Source organism: Grus americana, unplaced genomic scaffold (genome assembly GCF_028858705.1).
Source record: "Grus americana isolate bGruAme1 unplaced genomic scaffold, bGruAme1.mat scaffold_82, whole genome shotgun sequence".
Lineage (NCBI taxonomy): Eukaryota > Metazoa > Chordata > Aves > Gruiformes > Gruidae > Grus > Grus americana.
Genome location: NW_026562023.1, coordinates 340,456 through 361,100, shown reverse-complemented (window position 1 = coordinate 361,100; position 20,645 = coordinate 340,456). Strand labels below are relative to the sequence as shown.

Genomic DNA, 20,645 nt, shown 5'->3' with positions numbered 1-20,645 from the left:
CAGTCCTTCACGAACTGCTCCAGCGTGGTCTCTCCCACGGGGTGCAGACCTTCAGGAGCAAACTGCTCCAGCGTGGGTCCCCCACGGGGTCACAAGTCCTGCCAGCAAACCTGCTCCGGCGTGGGCTCCTCTCTCCACGGGTCCACAGGTCCTGCCAGCAACGTGATCCAGCGTGGGCTTCCCACGGGCCACGGCCTCCTTCAGGTGCCTCCACCTGCTCCGGCGTGGGGTCCTCCACGGGCTGCAGGTGGAATCTCTGCACCCCCTCATCCTTCCTCCATGGGCTGCAGGGGGAATCTCTACACCCCCTCATCCTTCCTCCACGGGCTGCAGGTGGAATCTCTACACCCCCTCATCCTTCCTCCACGGGCTGCAGGGGGAATCTCTACACCCCCTCATCCTTCCTCCATGGGCTGCAGGGGGAATCTCTGCACCCCCTCATCCTTCCTCCATGGGCTGCAGGGGGACAGCCTGCTTCACCATGGCCTTCACCACGGGCTGCAGGGGGATCTCTGCTCCGGTGCCTGGAGCACCTCCTGCCCCTCCTTCTGCACTGACCTGGGTGTCTGCAGAGTTTCTTACATCTTCTCACTCCTCTCTCCCGCTGCAAAAGCTCTCTCTAACTGGTTTTTTTTACTTCTTAAATATGTTCTCACAGAGGCGCTGATTGGCTCGGCCTTGGCCAGGGGCGGGTCCATCTTGGAGCCGGCTGCCATTGGCTCTGTCAGACACAGGGGAAGCTTCTGGCAGCTTCTCACAGAAGCCACCCCTGTAGCCCCCCCCGCTACCAAAACCTTGCCACACAAACCCAACACATTTGGGCTGGGTGCTGAGCCCCGCTCCATGCCGGCAGCTGTGTGGGAGGAAAATCCTTTGGGGATCTTCTGCCGGGGGGAATTTGTGGAAGGGGGGGACCCCAATGTCAGCTCTCTGTCCTGGAGCTGGAGGAGGTTGATCTAAACCTCGGGGCGGCACCACGCTCCCTCCCTCCCTCCCTCCCTCCCTCCCTCCCTCCCAGGCATGAACCCACCACAGCCGAGCAAGGAGTAGGGCAAATAATATGGGATAGGATAGTGCGTATATATGATGGCGGGGACAACCCTGGCCTGGCTTGGCAGACCCTCCCGAGGCTGCAAATTATTTTTCTTTATTATTAGAGCTTTTCTGGAGGATGCTGCACACAGTAAAGTACTTTACAGGACACAACCCCCCGCTCTGGGCACCTCCCGCAGGGACAATGCAGGATGCCACCATGTGCATTAAACCACATTTTCTTCCCCCATCCTCCTCTCCCGAGCAGATGGCAGTCGTACGAATCCCAAAGCGCCCAAAGCTTCGCCTCCAACATCAAGCGACACTCGGAAGGCACCTTCACCAGCGACTTCACCCGCTACCTGGACAAGATGAAGGCCAAGGACTTTGTGCACTGGCTCATCAACACCAAGCGGTACAGGTAAAAAGAGGAGAGGGGAAGGGGACCACGCTGGGAAATAACCTCCCACCACGCCACGATCCCAGTCGATAACGCAGTTTTAGAAGTTTTCTCTCCACCTGTTTTCTTATATTCGGCAGCTCCGCAAAGAGGTCCCCGAAGGAGGAGCCCCGTGGCGTCCCCTTCCCGGCCGCGTTCCCACCGCTCACGTAAGTCAGCCCAAACAGCAGACGTGGCCCATTAAAAACAAATAAAGGAATCATTTCAAAACGTAGCCACAAATCAGCGGGTGTGGTGCAAAGTCAGAGTCTGGCTTCCTACGCCTGACGCTGCTTCTCATTTTTGCTGGCTCACGGGGCTTCTCTGGTGTTTACTCGTAATAAAATAAAACAAGGAAAATTAAGCTGCTTTGGGGGAGAGTTGATAATTTACGATGGGAAGAGGCTGTTTTGTTCTTGCCGTGCTCCGTGCTGACGTTTTGCATTTCATTTCAGTCTCAACGCGGCGGGATCGTTTGCATTTACAGGGGATATTACCACGTTGCGGTCTTGTCGAAGCAAAGCATTTGCTCCTTTGCGAACGAGAAAATCCGCTGTTCCCAAGCTCCTAAACTGATGTTAGGGGGAGTTTCTAGTCCGTGAAACTGTTTGGTGGTTGTTTGCTTTTTATTTTGAAGGTACAATTAAACGGCAACATCAGCTTTCCAGCAGCATCAGCCTGGGGATAGTTGCACCCGTCCATCACTGCCAGCGATGGGATGCTCCACGGGAAGGATTTATCCATCACACGCAGCCGCATCAATCAATCCCTTCGGTGTTTCCCAGTCACCTCCTCCGAAAATTTGCACCCGCGGATCAGCCTTCCCTTCAAACCTGGATTTCTCCGGCTTCATTTTCTCTCTAACAGCTCCGAGGGCGCTGTAGATCCTGCGGCTTTCCCTAAACCGTAATAAAACCTTTGTTAAATCCGGCAGCCGGTTGGTGACGTCTCCAATGCTTCCGAGCATCCCATCGGGATCCCGCGCGCCGCTGGTCCCGGGGGATTTTGAGGCACCGGGCTCCGATCCCCGGCTTGGCTCAAGTGCCCCATTTTTCTCTCAATTCCTCAAGTTTTAGGTAAAAGGGTGATCGGGATGAACCTGCCTGACCCCACAGACCTGTGCCAGAAGGGATTTGGAAAGAAATTTAAAAAAAAAAAAAAAAAAAAAAAGGAAGATAACTAGAACCTTTGGATTGAATGGTAATTAATTGTGTTGCAAATGGTCCAAAAAAAAGCCAAAATAGGCAGGGGGGAGGATCTGCTCACTCTGGATGGGGCGACTTCTCTCCTGTACCAACACCTTCACCCCCCCAAGTCCCATTTCTGAACTCCCCGCACACCCCTGGTCTGGCAGAGGTGACGTGGGTGATGCTGCTGTCCCCTCCCTCCTGCAACACAGAGCTCATTGCCATCACTTGCATAGAGAAATTAAAAGAATTTTTTTTTTTAAATTACATAAATCAATAAAACCCCAAACCCACTGATTTCAACTCTTTCCCCAATCGGTTGGTTCCTGACCCAACATCCCAGGGAGATGGATTTCCCCCAAATCAGCGCTGCCCACTCCAAACCCCCCCTTAAAAAGCTCCAAAGATGCCTCCAACTCCTCTCCTCCCTTTAAAAGACTCGGGAGCGGCACAGCAAGACACACGAGACTTTTATTATATTCTTTTCCCATTACGTTCAATGGGTGACAAGAGAAAAATCAGACAGACACGGCTCAGGCGGGTGGACCCGTCAGCCAACATCAACCCTTCACGCACGGGACCCACGAGACGGCGACACAGATTTATATTATTTGAGTTTTACAGAAGGAACCCAAAATCAATCAAAGAATAATTAAAACAAAACAAAAAAAAACAAAACACACAAAGAATCAAAGTGATAAATAACACAGATTTGCTTGATGGATTCCAACCCCCTCCCCCGCTCAGTTTTATTTACAACACGGAGCATTTCCAAACTAGAGCATCTCTTACCATAAAATAAATATATTTCAGCATCTCCAAAATGAAAAAATAGTGTCTGTATTTCTAAATGTAGCACATGGGGGGAAAAAATGAAATAAAATTTAAAAAAAGTGCCAGCACCTTATTTATTACCTTTTTACATCTTTTTTCCCCCCTTAGGGATTTCCATGCACCTACATTTTAGGAAACTTCTTTCGAAGGGGCTCCCGGGAGATCTGGGGAGCTCTTCGTTCAACCCGGCCCCGTTTTCCTTCCCGGGTGGGTTTCTGTCTTTTCTTTCTTTCCGAGCCAAAGAGACGCCAGGCACGCGCAGGGAACAATCCCAGCCTCCGGCCCCTGCCAGGAGGGAGCCGAGTCCAGCCCTGCGCTCTCCTCTTACGGAAAAGAACAAGGACAAAAGAAAAACTGGCCGCTACGAGAAGCCAAATAATTTCATTTAGGGACAGGGCAGCAAGGGGACTGGTACCACAACCGCCCAGCTCCACGCCCATGCCCGTCACCGGCTTAACGCTTCTACCTCCACGGGAATTCAAGTTTATTTTCCAACTGGTGGAGAGCTCAGGGCTCTCCCCCACTGCGACCTTTTCTCCCTGGGGAGGGAGGGACGGCACGGGGGAGCAGCACAGGAAGGCAGCGTGGACGGGAGGTGCACGGAGGAAGAGCAGCGAGAAAACCCAGGCTTTGCACCTTTCCCTTCCTCCAAGCACACACACCCCCCTTTTTTTTTTTGGCCTCCCCTCCTTTTTGAAGAGCTAAACCAGTTTCCTCCCCCTCCACCGGTCACCCCGCCGTGCCGGCAACCGTCAAACTACGGTTTGCAAAGCCCCATCCCGTAAAAGCGTCCGATTTTGGCCCTGCTCGGTGATGTGCCGCTCTCACCCTTACAGAGCCATTTCACATTTTCTTTTCCCCACCCGCACGTCACTTTGGGTCGGTTTGATGCACAAAGCGGTTACAGCGGCGGATGGGAGAAGCCGATGGCAGGAGGGTTCGTGCGCCCGTCCCAGCTGGGCGCGGGGCAGCGGCCGCAGCCGCCAAGAGCCTGGAGCAGGTGCTGAGCCCCCAGCAAGGTGCAGGGCTGCAAGGGGACCTTTTCTTCTGGGTTGTCCTCTCCTCCCAGGCTCCAGGGCCACCCGACTCGACCGCATGTGCCTGGGGTGACGCCGCAGCCCAAGGACCCCCCCAAAACGTGAAGGGGGCACGAGAACCGTCTCTGCTGAACAGCTTGTTCCTGCAAAGCGGCAGGGAGAGGGAGGAGGAGAAGGCAGCTTCCCGCTTTCCTCCCAGCTCGTCCCACCCTGCGAGAGAAAAGACTTTGCAAGGACAGGGCTGAAAAAAGAAAAAACAAAACAACCAACCCCTAGAGTCCCAGGGAGGTAAAAGGAAGGAAAGCGGAGGAACAACGGGGGGGCAGCCCAGGGACGCAGAGCCCCAGGTCTCACCTGGCCGTTCCCAAAACCATACGCTGTATTCAAAGTATTCGATTTTAAGTGGTCCCTTATATTCGGTTTACGGCCAGGGGACAAGAAAGGGGCATTTCTGCATTTTGCAGCTTCCAGGCTGATGGCAGAGCCAAAGGAAAAGAAAATAAATACAATAAAAATAAAATTAAAATAAAATAAAAATAAAAAAATAAAAATTAAAATAAAAGAAAAATAAAAGTCAAAAAGAAAATAAAAAGAAAATAAAAATGAAAATTAAAATAAAGTAAAATGCTGTAAAACTGGAGGGCAGGGAGCAAACGCTGTTCCTTCGCCTTAGCCCAACTGCTCGGACGCTCCTTAGGCTGCCCCGCCAGGGAGGACATCCCTCTCCTACCTGTAAGGGACGTAGGAGTGAACGAAAGCCTGGACCCCAAACCAGACCAAAAACCCGGCCGTGATAAAGAAGAAAACGGAGAAGGCGTCAAGTATAACAGAAAACTATTTGGAACATAAACATGAGTTTATATTTGGAAAAAAAAAGAGAAAGGAGAGGAGGAATTAGATATTAAAAAAATAGCACTGAATGATAAAGCGGTAGCAGTCCCTCTACCACTACGCAACTGCAACAAACACACGCACGTACGCCCGGAGGCTCAACAACACCGAACTCCCATTGACCGTGATGTGCACCTCAGTTTGCTGGTCTAGAGATACTGAATGCCTGAAGCACACCAAGGATAACTGAAGACGTCTGCATGGCTTTCATGGGAATCCTCCAACTGGAAAAAAAAAAAGCAGTTTCTCCCCGTGTCCGCGTTGGCACATCCCTGAGTCACGTTCTCGCTCCTCTCCTTCAAAGTCAAGATTCCTAAACATGAAAACTGGGGAGGGGGAAGAATGAAAAAAAAAAAAAGGGAGAGCATCATCAGTGGATGATGGGGTTTGAGCCCCGTTCGTGGGACCACCGCGGCAGAGAGGAGCTGGCTGGCGTGCCACCGTCCTCGCCGCTGCTCGTTTGCTCAGCATTGCCGGCCGAAGCACGGGAAAACCGTACGCGCGCGTCTCGTCACGCTCGCATGCGGTCCTTTACCTTTTTCCTCCCCAAATTCAGACTGTTTCTGTGTTCATAGGGAGAGTCTTCCACACGGTCGTTTTCGACATTTCATCCCAGATATTAATCTCGGAAGGATCGGTCCTGCAATAAATATTTTACATCGCAATCCGTGATTACGGGAACTGCTGCCGCCAAGTGCGTTAGCACCAGCAAGAGGACCAGGGGGGCCCGGGGAACCAAAGCTCAGCGTAAGCACCGGAGGTTTTGCTGGATGAGGAGTTGCGGGAGGCAAGCCTGTAGAACAACAGCTCCAGGCAAAGGCTCTTGCTGGCGTTTAGCCCTGGAGCGGGCTCCTAAGCCACTGCTGCTACAGGTCGTGCCTACACCACCTCTTTCTTAAATATGAGGATCTCCTGCTACCCTAAAGTCACTGATGATGCAAGTTTTGGGGGTTAAATGGGAGTTGTGCAGCCGCTCTGCGCAGGGGCAGAGCCCCGCCATCGCCTCCGGCAGCCCTGCCCAGAAATTTGATTTTCCCGCCGAGCGGACCGCTTTACCGAGGGACGCTCGATAAAGACGGTGCCAAACACCTTCAAACGAATCTTGCCGGGGGTCCTGGCGCTTGGTGGCACTTTACCTGTCGCTGCTTTGCTGTGGGATATCCAAGTCGCTGGTCTTCCCCACTTTCAGTTGAACCCAATTTGCAGCAGCAGCTTCCATCACCTTCTGGGACTCCTGACGGAAAAGGGACAAATCAAGTTCTCGGTCTTTAATCAAAGCGGAGATAAACTCAGCACCCAGTAAAGACGTTGCACGCTGTCCTCTCCTCCTGACCTGCGGCAGCTTTAGCTATCAGTGCAGCAGGGTATAATAATAATAATAATAATCTTTATTATAGGACTCATTTTTAAAATTATACCTCTAGTCAAGTGTTAAGCTCACTGCTAATTTAGGACAAAAGGTTACGATGTGTGATCCAGGCTATTAGGATCCGTTTCTGTTTAGTTCTGATCTTGCCCCGACATTTAAAGACGAGCTGTGGCAGAAAGAGGCAATCTCACAGCCCGAGGGAGACGCCCGGCCCCGAGCACCCAGCAAGCTTCACCTCTTCTTCTTTGGCTTCATTTTTGGCATCGTCCAACTTCTTCTGCTTGCTTTCTGGCATAAGGTCATCCAGAAAGCTGAGCTCTCGCTTCGAGAAGCAGAAATCCATCACTTTCCGGACAAAAACGAGAGCCAAAACCTTCACGAATAAGAGGGAAGATGCAGCGAGGTCAGAGATGATGCCACAGCTCGCTCCGACGCTACAAACACCCCGACGCCGAGCAGCACCGGCTCTTACCATCATGGGGAAGATGATGGCGGCACGCGACACCTTGATGGCCCAGAGCAGGACGAGGCAGATCAGCTGGATCATGGTGAAGCAATGCACCTTTCGCAAGGGGACGTGCCGCAGGTAGATGAAATCCGGCTGGTGTTTCGCCGGCATCCCAAACAGCTTCAAGCGATCGAAGAACTGTAAAATAACAGTGAGAAGTTTCTGGCCCCGGGGAGACGCGGAGGGAGTGTTCAGGATCTCACTTGCAATGAGAAATCCTGGATCCCACCGCGTTCCTCTGCGAGCAGCACCCAATTTTCCCTCCGCTCCATCTATAAACCGGCTTGCCCGCGAGAGCTGCCCACCGAACTGCAATTATTCCCCGTTATTCTGTTCTCAGCGTTTCTCAGCACGCTGAATCCCCCAGCAAGGATTTCCACCAGCCACAGAAATCGCCTTCCCTTCGCGCTGAATTCCCCCATTTTCCTGTAACCTGCCCTGAACTTGCCCGGTCCTCCCGGCCCTATACACCTCCTGTGCCTCCTCCAATCTTTTTCTTACACAAAATATTTTGATCGCTTGCTTTCGGAGAGGGGTTTTTCCCCCCATGCCACTGCTTTTTTTACCTGCTTCTATAGAGATGAAATACCAGGGACCCAACACGCTGTAAAAGAGGCCGTACCTGAATTCCTCTGAGCGACGACACACCCATGTAGAGAAAGACGCCATAAAGCACAGGCATTGGTATAAACTCCAAAAATAAATACAGAAATTAGTGCATTCTTGTTTTCAAATTGCATTTTCAGTATTACCGCTCTCTTCTACAGTCCCTGCCTAAAATTGCCTAAAGCCTTCCAGCTTCCACAGGGTTAGAGAGGTGTCGCATTTTAACCATCAGAGATTTTGTGCGTGCGAATGATTTAATGCTCTGCTTTAGGCTGAGCTTTTGAGTTACACTTCATCAGAATAATCCTGTTTTCCAGAAAGGTTGGAGGAAAATAGGTGATTTCGCCCATGCTACCATATGCCGCGTTCTGCGACGGTAGAAAAACATTTGTACGTGTTCTTGTGGCAACACGCAAGGAAGCCCACGGGGACGATTTCAGCGCGTTTAGCTACTGGGAACGGCTGTTCCGAGGCATCTGGGGGAACAAATTGCAACCGGTAACGTGCTGCCTGGTTGAAAGAGCAGAGGTACTGCTCTAAATACGCTTCATCGTAACCCATAAACACGGGTGGGCCTGAAAGACATCTGAAAATCCAAGCAGTTGGCTTGCTCGCTTGGCTCGAGCGTGCCAAACTGGGGTCTGAAGGGCTGGAAAGTGCAACCGAGGGTGGTTCCCACCACGGATCGAGCCCCAAGGTTTGGGATCACCTCCTCCTCTGCTCCACAGCTACTCAGGCCTGGAGAAAGGGGACTAGTTTTGCATAACCTCCAAAAAGCTCGCGGTTGTTGGGTGGTTTCCATTTTCCTCTTACCTTTAACACCGAAGTGAAGAAGACTGAGCAGCCCATGAGCACAAAGATCATCAAGCCAGTGACTCTCTGCTCTCGTATCCCCAGAAACTTGGGCTGTTCTCCTGGAGCTGAGCAGCCAGACTCTACTTTGAGGCTATTCACGTGGGTGATGGACAGGACGGTCGCAGCCACAAACCACGGCAGCCCCATCACGGAGCACACCCCCAGCATCACGGCCACCATGAAGAGGTCCAGGTGGTACCCGCATCCTTTCTGCGCGGAGCGAAACAAGAAACAGAGCATCTCACGGGACAAGAGCAAGGACAACGTCGCAAGTCAGACCCAAACAACCCTGTTTGAGCTCAAGTCGACGTCTTGAAAATTTAAAACACGAACTGGAAACAAATAAGGATGTATCCAGTCTTTGCGCAAGCACCTTGCATGACAATCCAGCAGCAGAGTGGATTTGGGGAGTTTGTATCTACTTCTCAACAAAAAAACCACCTTACTATTTTTCATTCATAAAGACATTTCTACCACTTGCGAGTAAGATATGACTCTCAGTTATCCCTGGCAGCACATCAAAATGATTCGTTCCCCAGCTGCTGCTGACATTTTAAAACAAAAGCGTGCTTCTACAACGCTCTAAGCTTAATATGCTCCTCCGAAAGATTGCTCATCTGAACTCCCCTGTTGTCGTTTGCTCCCTGTGTCATCATTAAGCCAGGAGACCATCTTGCCACGCTGCCTGACGTTGTTCCAAACCAATGCCTTCACAAGGCATTTGGAATTGGAGCTTCTCCCCGTACCTGCAGCCCAGAGCGCGTTGGGGATGGGGTTGTCTCCTGCAGCCCCTTACCTTCAGCCTGTGCTCCTTCCTGTTCACGATAAGAGCCGTGATCTGCTGGTCCATGAATATCAAGATGGTGCAAAGCAGAGCTGGGATGAGCGCAGCCACCACCGTCCACCAAGGGTTGGGTCCTATGGGGTTGATGAACCACCCGCGGTCGTCTCTGGTAGGCTGCAACAAAGCACACACATCAGCCTCGTCTCCCAGCCCAGCTACTTCACCGGCTTGGATTTTCCCCTCCATCCCCGTGTCACAGCATCTCCCAGCCCTGGTTTCACGTCACCCCGGGGCTCAGCAGTGCCAGCATCCTCTTTGCAAGCACCTGTAGCTATTTCTCCTGCAGGTACCTAGTTTTGGGGCTGTCTTCTCATTTCCAGGAGGAAACGATGCACTTGGAGGTGGAGGAGGAGATGGTCACACCACCAGCATCTCCTCCAGACTCAGCCCTGTCCTGCCCCGGTGAAACCCGCTCCGTGCCACAACACCCCCCCTACCTTGAACATATGGGGGATGTGGAGCTTCGGTGACGGGATCCCAGTCATGAAGTCAATGAGCACCATGATGACGATGGTGAGGAAAACAGCAAAGTCACTTATTGTGGACCGCACCTGGGGCAAGAAACCAGAGCTGAAAGGGGCATCGCAAAGGGGGCCGCAACATGAGATGGAAAAATGAGAGACATCAACAACATTAAGGCTGGTTAACAAAATCCCACCACTCTGAGGACATGCAGCCAAATCCCTTGGTTAGCTACTGTTGCTGTGCTTGTCTCTGTGAGAGATGGTGTCAGACAATAAAAAAAGAGTTTAATTAGGTGGAAGAGGGTTGTTTGAATTCAAACCTTAAGTAAAAAAAATATTAAAAAATAAGGAAGCAGATGGCTGCCACTGCAGCCACGCTCACAGCTAAAATGGGAATAAGGCGCACTGAGGCATCGTATGTTCCTCAAAAGGAAGAAAAAGTGTCTTTTCCTATGGCAGCTCCTCATTTGAACCAACTTTCCCCTTGAGCATAATGCACAGAAGGTTAAAAAAAAAAAAAAAAAAAAAAGGCAAATAAACCCCCACAACTTTGGAAGACCTCTTTTCCCACTGCCTGAGCAAAATATCGCTCGGGGGCAGGTCGCGAGGCAGGTGGGAAACGCCACGGTCGTTTAGCACTCATGGAAACGAGGGAGGGACATCCAAGCTGCTGGAGAGTTTGGCCTTCAAGGTCAATGTTTCCCAGCTTGACCAAGCGGTGGCAAATACTGCTTAGCGCTCCGGGAAAGCCATTTTGGGAAATGAGTGTGGAGACTGCTGCCGGCCACCATCTTCTACCTACTCTGGTTGGGAAGTAACGGCTGCTTTTAAACTTCTTCAAGAAGCTCGACAGGACAAAGGTGGAGAAGAAGAGGATGCAGCACCAGAAGAGGACATTAGGCGCGTAGGGGCCATTGCGTCCACAGGCAGGTCCGTGAAACTCTCCATGCAAATACCGACATTCCTGGAGAAACAGAGCGTCAGGACACAAAGGTAGTGCACGTGCGGCAAGGAAACCTGGGATAACTCGGGGCTTTTGAGGATCTTGGTCCAAGATCCATGACCTTGTAACTGCTGCTGCTGCTGCTGCTGCTGACGGAGATTTATATTGAATGAGCAGCAGCTGAACAAGTGACACATCGAACCGCACAGAGGAGAGCGGAGAGGCGAGATGTGATGGGACACCATATCACAGACCCATGGCACATCCTCCGCTCGAATGGCAGGCAACCGTGGCTGAAGAAGACGCCAAGAGGGGAAGGAAACACTGGAAGTTCTTGGGGATAGAGAAAGAGGGAGCAGGGAAGGAGGGCTAAGACAGCCGCGGAAGGAAAGGAGAAGAGACGAATCGTCCCTTCCCAGCGAAGGGCTCCCAGGACACGGCCAAGAGGGGATGAAGATGTCCTGAAGAGCCTCCCATCCTATGCCTGGGCTTTGCTTCCAGCAACAGCAGCCCGAGAGGCTGCTCAGACGTGCAAATTTATGCATGGACCTACAGACAGTGCTGAGTAAGCAAGCAAGGACTGGAGTTCTTAGGAACCAAGTAAGGAAGCTAAGGACTACCTTCAAGCAGGAACTTAAGTCCTCCAACTTCTACAAGAATCAAACCACCCACTTAACCTTGCTCCTGGTCAGAAAAATTGTCCTGCGACAGGGTCAAGGAGGACAGTTATTACCCACGATGTTGGGGGGACAAGGTGGACTCTCCTTCCCAGGACCAAGCGGGTTAAAACCACACGTTAGATTTAAAGAATGCCTTTGCAGAGCAGCACTAGCACAGTCTGAAGCCCCTCATCACCCGAAGGGCTCTGACTTTTGCAAAATGTGAACGCCCCTGGACCCCGCGGCCGCGGAAGTAGTGGCTTGGGGCACTTACAGTCACCGTGAGGTTTTCCCAGGCGATGCCAGACACGTCGATCTCGTTGCTCTCCCAGAAACGCAGGGTTGCGTTGCTGGGATGGCTTGGTGCCTCACACTTACAGCTGGGAGGAGAAAAGCCAAGACGAGGGTGAGGGAAAGGCAACAGAGGTGCAGCCCTGAGCTCCTGCCAAGGGGCAGCAGCCTTTTAGGAGGAAAAAAAAAACTCACTAGTAGACGGTGAGGAAGTCGAGCTTGCTGTGCATGTGCACAGGGTAGGTCTCTCGCAGGTGACTCAGCTTCTCCAGAGCCTCGTAGATGAAGATGATGCAGATGAGGGAGGCGAAGGCTTCTTCGGTGAAGCGGGTGATGTAGCACACCAAACAGCTGGCGTCGGTGGCCACCAGCACTATGCAGAAGAAGGCAGTCCACAGCCCGATGCAGGCCCGCAGAGAGAGATAGGAGAGCGCGTACTCCCTGGGAAACCAAAATCAAACAAAGGCTGGAAAGGCCAGGAAGAGGCGCCGAGCCGTGCCTTCCTTCGGGGAAAATCACGAGCAATTTAGGAGCACGTCAAGGCTGCAGATGGTAAATGCACTTTCCATGTCCTACTACAGACAGCCTTGGGGCTGCGGTGCAGGGTGCGGACCTGCAGGAGGAGAGGCCAATTATTTCATGATTGTTATTTAACAATTAGCTTGTGTTAAGGCCTTGGAGGCTAATTGAGGTCAGGGCCCTTTGTGGAAGGTGGTGTCCTCCCACATCACCCCCATGCCCTAACACCAAAACCCCGGCTGATTTTGCACCCAGTCACCTGCTACCAGCAAGCTGGGGCTGAAGAATAAATTGAATTGCAATCAGGGTGTCTCATCTCACATCAAACTCATCACAACACAAGGATCCCCATCCTTATGGCTTCTCCTCTTCCTGCTTCATTTTAACCCTAAAAACCCCAAACAACCTCATCCATCCTTCAGAGACCAAGGGCTCTTGCACCATCACATACTAAAGCAGCAGCGTGCAACGTCTGCGACACAGAAAACAACTGAAATCTAACAACTCTCACTGAGAAAAAGACGAGAAAAACATCTTTTCTCCACCACTGCCTCCTGAAGGCTCTCGCGGCACTCGGCCGCGGCAGCCGGCCTTACTTGCAGAATTTGTAGAGGATCTTTTCGAACACGAGGACGGGTCCAGTGCTGCCGAGGATGGTGAGAGGTTGGCCAGCAAAGAGGGAATACACCACGCCGGTCATGGATGCGCCCAGCAGTGACTCCATGGCACTCTGTCCAGGGAAGAGGCAGCAGCGAGGAAATAAATCAATGGGAAAAAGAAGAAAAAACCCAAAGCAAATTCACTGCAGCGAAGATTTTGCATGAGTTTTGCGCTCCCCCACGCCACCCAAGAGAGCTGCTCACGATGTGGCCGTCGGTCGCCTCCCCCAGCAGTCCCCCGAAGGTGATGACAGGGGACATGCAGGCACAGAAGAGGAAGAGGAAGGACGCCAGACACTGCAGGCTCAGACCATCCCGAAAGTCGCTCCAGAACCACGGGGCTTTGCGCTTCACGTCCAGGATCAAACCTCCAAAGAGCCTGGAGGAAGGAAAAACAAATAGACTGTTTCCCTGCAAGACCACACAGAGGGGGTTTTGCTGCAGAAGGACAAGCCCAAGCAGACAGTAACCTTCATTGCTAACCAGCAGCAGTCTCCTTCGGCCGTTTTATACCCGGCAGAAACCAAGCAAGCACAAAAAACCCCTCCAACAAAAAGAAAAAGGACCAAACCTGAAAGCCCATCCCCTCTTACTGCAACTGTCCCTTGCTTGGAGAAGCAGCAGAGCTCTCCCTGGAGGTATTTACACAGCTGCTTCCACCCCAAATCAAGAAAATCTGTCTGCAGTGGTGCTGTGGCTGAGCCCAGCTGCCCAGATCTCACCTGCCCAGCCCAGGGGACCGAGCTGGTAATGTGAAGCCCCTTCACTGAACCAACTAACCCCAGAAAACTGCTACAAGGGAAGGTGCACGCTCCGATTCTAGAGGCAAAGAGAAAAAAAAAAAACAAACAACAAACCCCACAAACTATTAAAGCTCACACCTTCCCGTGCGCTCCAGTTCAGGACCACTGTGTTTCTCTGGCTTGCTGTGAGAAGCACTGTCATCGAGAGCTCCTGGCATCTTCCTTTTTCCCTGTTAAAAAGGAAATAAGCCAAAGCTATGGATTCGTAACCACTGGCTTGTTGGGCTTCTGGTCTGGGTATGTGACTGCGTCAAACTGGGACCTGGTGAATCTGGGTCCCAGAACAGCATCCCCGGCCGGCCGGCCGCCGGCCTGCCCGTCCCCCTCGCGCCTCCCTCCGCCGCAGCACCCACCTGCGAAGGGACGTTTTTCGGGGGCTCGATTCGGATCGATGGATCCCATTCTCCTGGCGGCAAGACCGTGACCTGATCCAGAAACTCGTCGATGCCGGCCACGAGGTCAGCCCGGTTCTCGGCTTTATAGGCAACGTCACGGAAAACCTGCCGACAGGAGACAACCTGCTCAGAGGACAACCCATCTCCGATGTCCTAAGCACTACAGTAAGCTCCTGGCTAAATGCAAGATCATTTTCCCCAAATTTCCTGCTTGTAATGGCAGGAAATATTCCCCCAAATGGAAAAATCTGTCCATCACAGTACTTGTAATCATCTCCTCCACGAGGTCCCCATCCCTCATGGCACACCATACCCTTTTGCTTAAAGCGGGGAAGTTTCACTGGCCCTGGCAATGCCACCACTGGGGACAGGGTGCTGGGGACCCCGGGGAGGTGCAGGATGCACACCGGGTGGGATTTCAACCTCCAAGAGGTGGGGTGATACAAATCCGTGCGTTTGCTTCGGCGTGTGAACGAGGGGTGGGCTATCTGGAGAGCTGTGGGCAGTTGGGAAGCAAATCCTCTTCCTCACTACTGCAGAGAGGTGAAGAAAACCAAAAATGACCCGGAATTCTCTCTTCTCGCACCTCATCCGTCATGATAGTAGCCATGGACCTGCCGATCTCATGGTACTGATGGGCTTTGCCTTCTGGTCCAAGCAAAACAAACAGGAACCTGGGCAAGAAAAACACAATGAGCGAGAAGAACGTGTCCTTGCTCAAAGGACACCCAAGGAAATCCCTGGGAGCCCCCAGCCCCGAGCGCAGCTCCAGAGGGGACACGTAGGCTCACCGACTCCGCCAGGAATTTGAAATTCACCAAAACCGATGGCAAATTTAATTTTTGGGCCAATTTTCATTAAAATTGGCCAAGGGGTTTGAAAGACACAGCAGGGAAGGGATGCGAGTGGGAGAAATGTCCTCGCTCCCCCTGCCCTTGTTCCCTTGGGACGCCAAACTGATGCATGCACCTTGATGTTCTTTCGTTGGGTGGGGGTTTTTTGAAATAAAATCTTTGTGCTTCTCGTTCAGACCTTGTTGGGATGGGAACTTCCGTCATGCCCGAGAGGAGGACAGCCGGGGTCAGGCGGACAAATGCCACGATGGGCTGGCGAAGGAAATCCAGCTCTCCTACGAGCACGTTGGATGCTTCAGCCCCGGTGGGAATTTTCTTCATGAAATGCAGCTGCGCCTAGGCACAACAAGCGATTTTCAGGCAAATACCCCAAAAGCAAAGCCCTCAGCACTCTGCAGCCAAATTTGCAAGACCAAATCTGGCCCTAAAGGCATAAGATAGCTACGAGCGTCTCACCTTGCTTAAGTCCATCGCGTTGCTCTCGTGGTTCACCCCATTTTTAGCTTCTGCAGTGGTAGGAGAAGGATGAGGGGTGAGTGTTTGGGCTGGTAGGAAAAAGAAAGACACTCAGAAAGACGGACAAGGAGCAATTGGGATGCTTCTCCTCTGCCAGGACAAGTCGAATGGGACCAGAGCCCTGCAGGAACCCTCACCTGGTGCCAAACCCTGCAGGAACCCTCACCTGGCTTGTCAAGGAGGTGCAGGTCTGACTGCTTCTTGCTCACATCAGCAAACGAGCGGACGATGGGAAGAAGGTTGTTTCTTTTCTTCTCATTCTGATGGTGATGCTTCTTCAGTAGGACTTCTCGAACTTTTGCCCGCACGTGCTCGTCAAACTCCGTGGACTGGTCTTGCGGGCCCAGGATCATATCTGGGGATGGCAAAGGGAAACGAAGCCGTCAGAGCAGAAACCCCCCCAGGTCCCAAGCCCCGAAGCCCCCGGGGGAAGGCTGTGCCACGCAGGATCCCCTGACACAGGCCCAGCCTTGCTTAGCAAGACATTTTAATACAGTTCAGCCTTTGCAGCGAAAGCAAGAAGTTTCTTTTGCTAAAAAACACGAGCAAAGTGCTTATTCATCACTCTGCTAAGATAATTATTTCCCATTCGAAATAATGCAATTTTCTTGCCCCGTCTGGCCTTTCTGTCTGACTCTACACATTCAAAAAAAAAAAATGGAAAAAACACACCAGAAAAAGCTGGTGTGACTGTTGCACGCCCAGCCTGCATCCAAAACCAACTTAAAAACACAGCGGGGTTTCTGGAAAAGGACGCGCCGTTGGGGCAGGGTTTGATTCGGGAGCGGAGGGCACCGCGGCAAACCGAGCTCGGCCGTTCCCGCAGAGACGCGGCGCCCGCGGTACCTGCAATCTCTTCGATGCTGTTGGCACAAATGTCCAGCAGCACCGTCCCGTTGATGATGCAACTCCTCAGCTCAGAGAGGCTGTGCAAGGACAGCGTGGCCACGTAGGGCTTGCTCCAGCGCTCGCCGCCGTCTTCCACGTCCTCCTCAAACTTCAGCCACCTGCGGACATCAGGCGCGATCAGCCCCATTGCGAGGAAACGGCCTCAGCTCCGCAACCCCTTTAACAGAGCTACAGGGCGGCGAGAGAAGGCTCCTCGCATCGGCACCTGCAAAAGCTTTGCCAAAGTCCCGGAGAGCGGAAAGCAGAGCCCGCGGGCGCTGCCGGCGAGGGGACTCCTCTCCCACCGCGGCCGGCAGCGGGGATTTACCTTGCCGTTTCCTTCCACTCGGCATCTTCACCCTCTTTCACGCAGATCTCATCCAGCTCGGTGAACAAGTCATGGGGAACGTGCTGCTCGTCCTCCTCGGTCCCGAGGATGAACTGCACTCGCTGGGACGGAGTGTCTGGGGGCAGAAGGCAAAGCCCCGTCCCGTTACCGTGCCCGAATACGGCCCGTCACGCTCATAGGCAAAGCGGGCATCGATCGGCACCATAAACATCGGGCTGGCCCCTCTGCCCTGGCTCTGTCCAGGCTTGCACAGAGCCCCAGAGAAGGAGAAGCATCTAATCCACCTCTGCATAAGCATGGGCACCTTCCCTTCCCCACAGTTCCATTTTTAAAGCCAGGATCCCTCTGAGGAAGGCGAGCCTAAATCCTTTATGCATTTAACTGTCTTAAAAAAAAATAAAAAAAAAAAAAAAAGAGAAGAAAGAGGAAAGTTTGGGAAAAGAGAGAGGGTCCTGCTAAATGATGCCGCTTTCCCTCGGAGGAACAGCAAGCCACTCAAACCGGCACGGGGACCTGCTTGCAGAAGACCCCAGCACCCACGTAGCCCCGAGGAGTTCAGTGAACGCTGCGGCGGGACTTACAGTGGTAGCCCTGCTCCGTCGGGGCAGAGTCCTTCTCCCGTTCCCGATGCTTCTGGCTGTGGGGACGGTGATGCCGGTGGCTTTGCCTCACCAGCGGCATCCGCACGCCCACGTACAGGGTCCGGTGGCCTGCGAAAAAGCGGCGTTTGCATCGTTCTCGATACCGCGGAGACACTTGACGCAGATGCTGCAATTAAATCAGTGCAGCCATCCCAGGAGGAAACATCAACTTCTCTTAATTTTCTTTTAACTGGATCCCTGAACGTCACAGACCTGCCCTTTTTTCCCAAGCCTATTTTACTCAAACTTTGCAACGAGAGAGCAACAACAAGTGATGGTTCCCGATCATCTAAAATGCCCTGAAAGTATCCAACCTCTTCTCAAAGTCCAGCTTCAGCTGGACAACGCTCAGAATTGCTCGTTGAGCAGCAACAAAAGGTAATTATTTTGAAAATCTTTGTATGGCGCAAGGCGACAAGAGAAGATCAAATCAGTCCCATGATAATGAACTCCAGAACAAAAAAAAAGAAAACCACAGCCCTGAGTCTGCAGCCGTCAAATTATGCTCCCGGCTTGGAGAGCCCCGTGGCTAAAACTCACACCATGGCCTCCACGGGGGCTTTCTCCCTCTGTTTAAAAGCCGTCACGTTAAAAAAGGTGAAAAGAACTGTGCTTATTTATTTAGAAGCACGCCACGTTTTGCTGCACGTGACGCGTACGCCAAGCAAGGGACGTCGCAGGGACTTTGTGCGACAGGAAAAGGCGCTGGGCTGGCGGCTCCTCTACCGGGATCTCAGCAGAGACTCACCTTCCAACTCCTCCTTCTCATAGTGAATATTGACGACGTTGCTCGTTCTTCCTTGGTCAATCACTGCCTCTTCGTCATCTCCCTGTTTAGAAATGAGAAGGGAAAAGTTGTGCAGAGCTCCCTTACGTCCTCCCGGCCATCGTCCACCCCCGCGTCCACCCAAATCCACGAGCATCACGCCTCCGCGTGCCTCCTCCTCCAGGCACAGCCCTAAAAGCACGGACTTGGAGGAGGTTTCTCTTCCCATAACCCAATAAAACAGCCCGTAGCATCGTTCAAACACAAAAAAAACCCCCAAAAAACCCCTCCGAGATTTGCACCCAGTTGCTCGATTTCTGAAACCGAAGTTTGAAGAAGAGCAAAACACCAAGAAAACTTGGGGAACTGTCAGGGCTGTTGGACGAAATTCAAGAAGCAAGAGCTACACCGGGCACTGGGAAACAGCCCAAAAGAACCAAACCCATAATTTAAAATAAAACTTCAAACGCTGCGCTGGCAGATGCTGCCCGTTGTACTAATAATGATGCATTAATCAAAAAGACTTAATTAAAAAAAAAAACAACAAACCCAAAGCCAGAAAATAAATAACTTGTTACGATTTAAGCTGCAAACACTAACGTGAAATCTGCTTTTTATCCCCCAAATTCCTGCTTCGACTGAACAGCATCACCTGCCACCGCGCAGCAGCGATGCTCAGGAAAGGCACCAGTTAATTTAACGAACAAGAGGAAGAAACGCTCCTGTCTGGAAACGAGTTTGCTGGTCCCCGAGTATTAATTTCAGAGCCGACCTGTTGCTAACTCCCCGCCAGCTCCCGGGACTCGCCCACGTAACCCGGCAGCCGGATTATCACGCGCCCGTGGCTTTCCTGTCCTCTCTCCGATGATGGCCTCCACCACCCTCCGTCCCCTCTTAGCAAAAATGCATCCTGCTCCCCTTTGGTTTTGCCAAAAAAAAAAAAAAATCCCCAAAAAAACCAACCCCAAGAAACTCCAAACCCCAAGCCGGGAAAAGGTATGGGATGAAAGGGCTTAATAAAATCGCTTTAAATTGCAATTTAAAAAAAAAATCGCTGTTTAAAGAAAAAAATCGCGGTTTCAAAAAAAAATCGCAGTTTTAAAAAAAAAAAAATCGCGATTTAAACGAAATCACAAGCTCGAGCGCATTAGGTGGGTGTTGGAGTGGGAATACACGGGGCGGTTTGGGAGTCAAACACCCCGCGGGTGACACGGGGAAAGTCTCCGTCTCTCTTAGAAACCGTTTTGCCCCCGTACTCCGACCAACGACGCTGAACCTGCCGCCGGGAGCCCTCCCCGGCACAAAGCATCTCCCCCCTCCGCATCCCTCTGCGCTCCGGGGAAATGCCGACGGGATTTGGGGGAGAGGTTTCCAACCGTTTGGGGGGGGGTGGGGGGGCATCGGGGACGTTGGGCCCCTCGGCAGAGCCCCTACCTGTAACTCTTCCAGCAGCGTCATTTTGTAACCCTCGTCCTGGCTCATCCTGACGTCGGTCAGCGGTTTTGGGGTTTTGGGGATCAATCAAGGGGGGTTAGACCCCCCCCAGGACACCGCAGTAACCCTCACCGAGAGGAGCTCAGTGTCGCCCGCTGTGTACCAACTCCAGGTACACAAAAAGTGACCGTTTCTTGGAATCGGAATCTTGGGCATGGGCGGTTATTTAAAGCCACGCAACCCCAAAACTCATCCTGCTTGGAAAACTTAGTGGATGGGGAGAAACCAGCTCTGTTTTGAACCAAACCTACCCGGAGGAGAGAAATGGGGTGTAAACGCCGGGGCGAAAGGCATAAGCGGCGTTTTGGTGTGTTTCACAGCACAAGCTGCCAACATACGACTGAGGCGCAAACCCTTGGGAAAATACCCGTTACAGGGCGGCTCAGATCCCCCGCTGCTTTTATATTATTAAGTTTTAAAGCTTCAGGAGCAAACGTAGGAGGAAACGGGACAAGTGGGGACCTCCGGGTCCGTGGCGAGATGCTCCGAGCATCCCATCGCCCTTCCCCGGCCACCACAGCATCCCCGAAATCGCAGCGAGCCTCACACGGAGATGCCACCAAAGAAATTAAACCAGAGCAATGAAAGTGCGTGGTGACAGGCAAACAAAAGCCAAAGTTTCAGCAAATGAGGGGGGGTGGGGGGTGGCATTTTACTCCCCCTGAACTGCGAAGGCATCCAGCAAAGATAAAAAATGTACAACTCTAATTAATCTTTGAGTCTGCCGCTTCTTCCTCCTCACGGGGAGGACTCCTCTCATCGTTCCCCTGCTCCTACATGGAGCCTCTCCCACGGGCTACAG

General features: G+C 52.3%; 1 protein-coding gene across 1 annotated transcript; it reads right to left on the bottom strand.

Moving 5' to 3' along the window:
• Positions 1 to 5,972: 5,972 nt before the first annotated feature.
• On the bottom strand, positions 5,973 to 17,638 carry LOC129201180 (electroneutral sodium bicarbonate exchanger 1-like). Its single transcript, XM_054812330.1, has 22 exons — positions 17,524 to 17,638; positions 16,922 to 17,057; positions 16,552 to 16,712; positions 15,872 to 16,060; positions 15,646 to 15,734; positions 15,368 to 15,525; positions 14,922 to 15,009; positions 14,294 to 14,440; positions 14,019 to 14,110; positions 13,342 to 13,516; positions 13,075 to 13,208; positions 12,155 to 12,400; positions 11,943 to 12,048; positions 10,869 to 11,030; positions 10,040 to 10,153; positions 9,555 to 9,716; positions 8,717 to 8,968; positions 7,920 to 7,988; positions 7,262 to 7,435; positions 7,025 to 7,162; positions 6,557 to 6,654; positions 5,973 to 6,060 (listed from the first exon to the last, which is right to left on the bottom strand). Exons 1-22 carry the CDS (start codon positions 17,621 to 17,623, stop codon positions 5,973 to 5,975), a joined length of 3,078 nt encoding a protein of 1,025 aa, XP_054668305.1. The 5' UTR covers positions 17,624 to 17,638.
• Positions 17,639 to 20,645: the final 3,007 nt, after the last annotated feature.

What these genes read in the sequence shown, in the direction of transcription:
- LOC129201180 (XM_054812330.1), bottom strand. Translation starts at nt 17,623, where the DNA reads ATGCCGCTGGTGAGGCAAAGCCACCGGCATCACCGTCCCCACAGCCAG. An exon ending in GAAGTTCCCATCCCAACAAG is followed by an intron (nt 15,010 to 15,367) that starts GTCTGAACGAGA and finishes TTTCTTGCCCAG; the next exon opens with GTTCCTGTTTGTTTTGCTTG. An exon ending in CCACAGCAAAGCAGCGACAG is followed by an intron (nt 6,061 to 6,556) that starts GTAAAGTGCCAC and finishes TATTTATTGCAG; the next exon opens with GACCGATCCTTCCGAGATTA.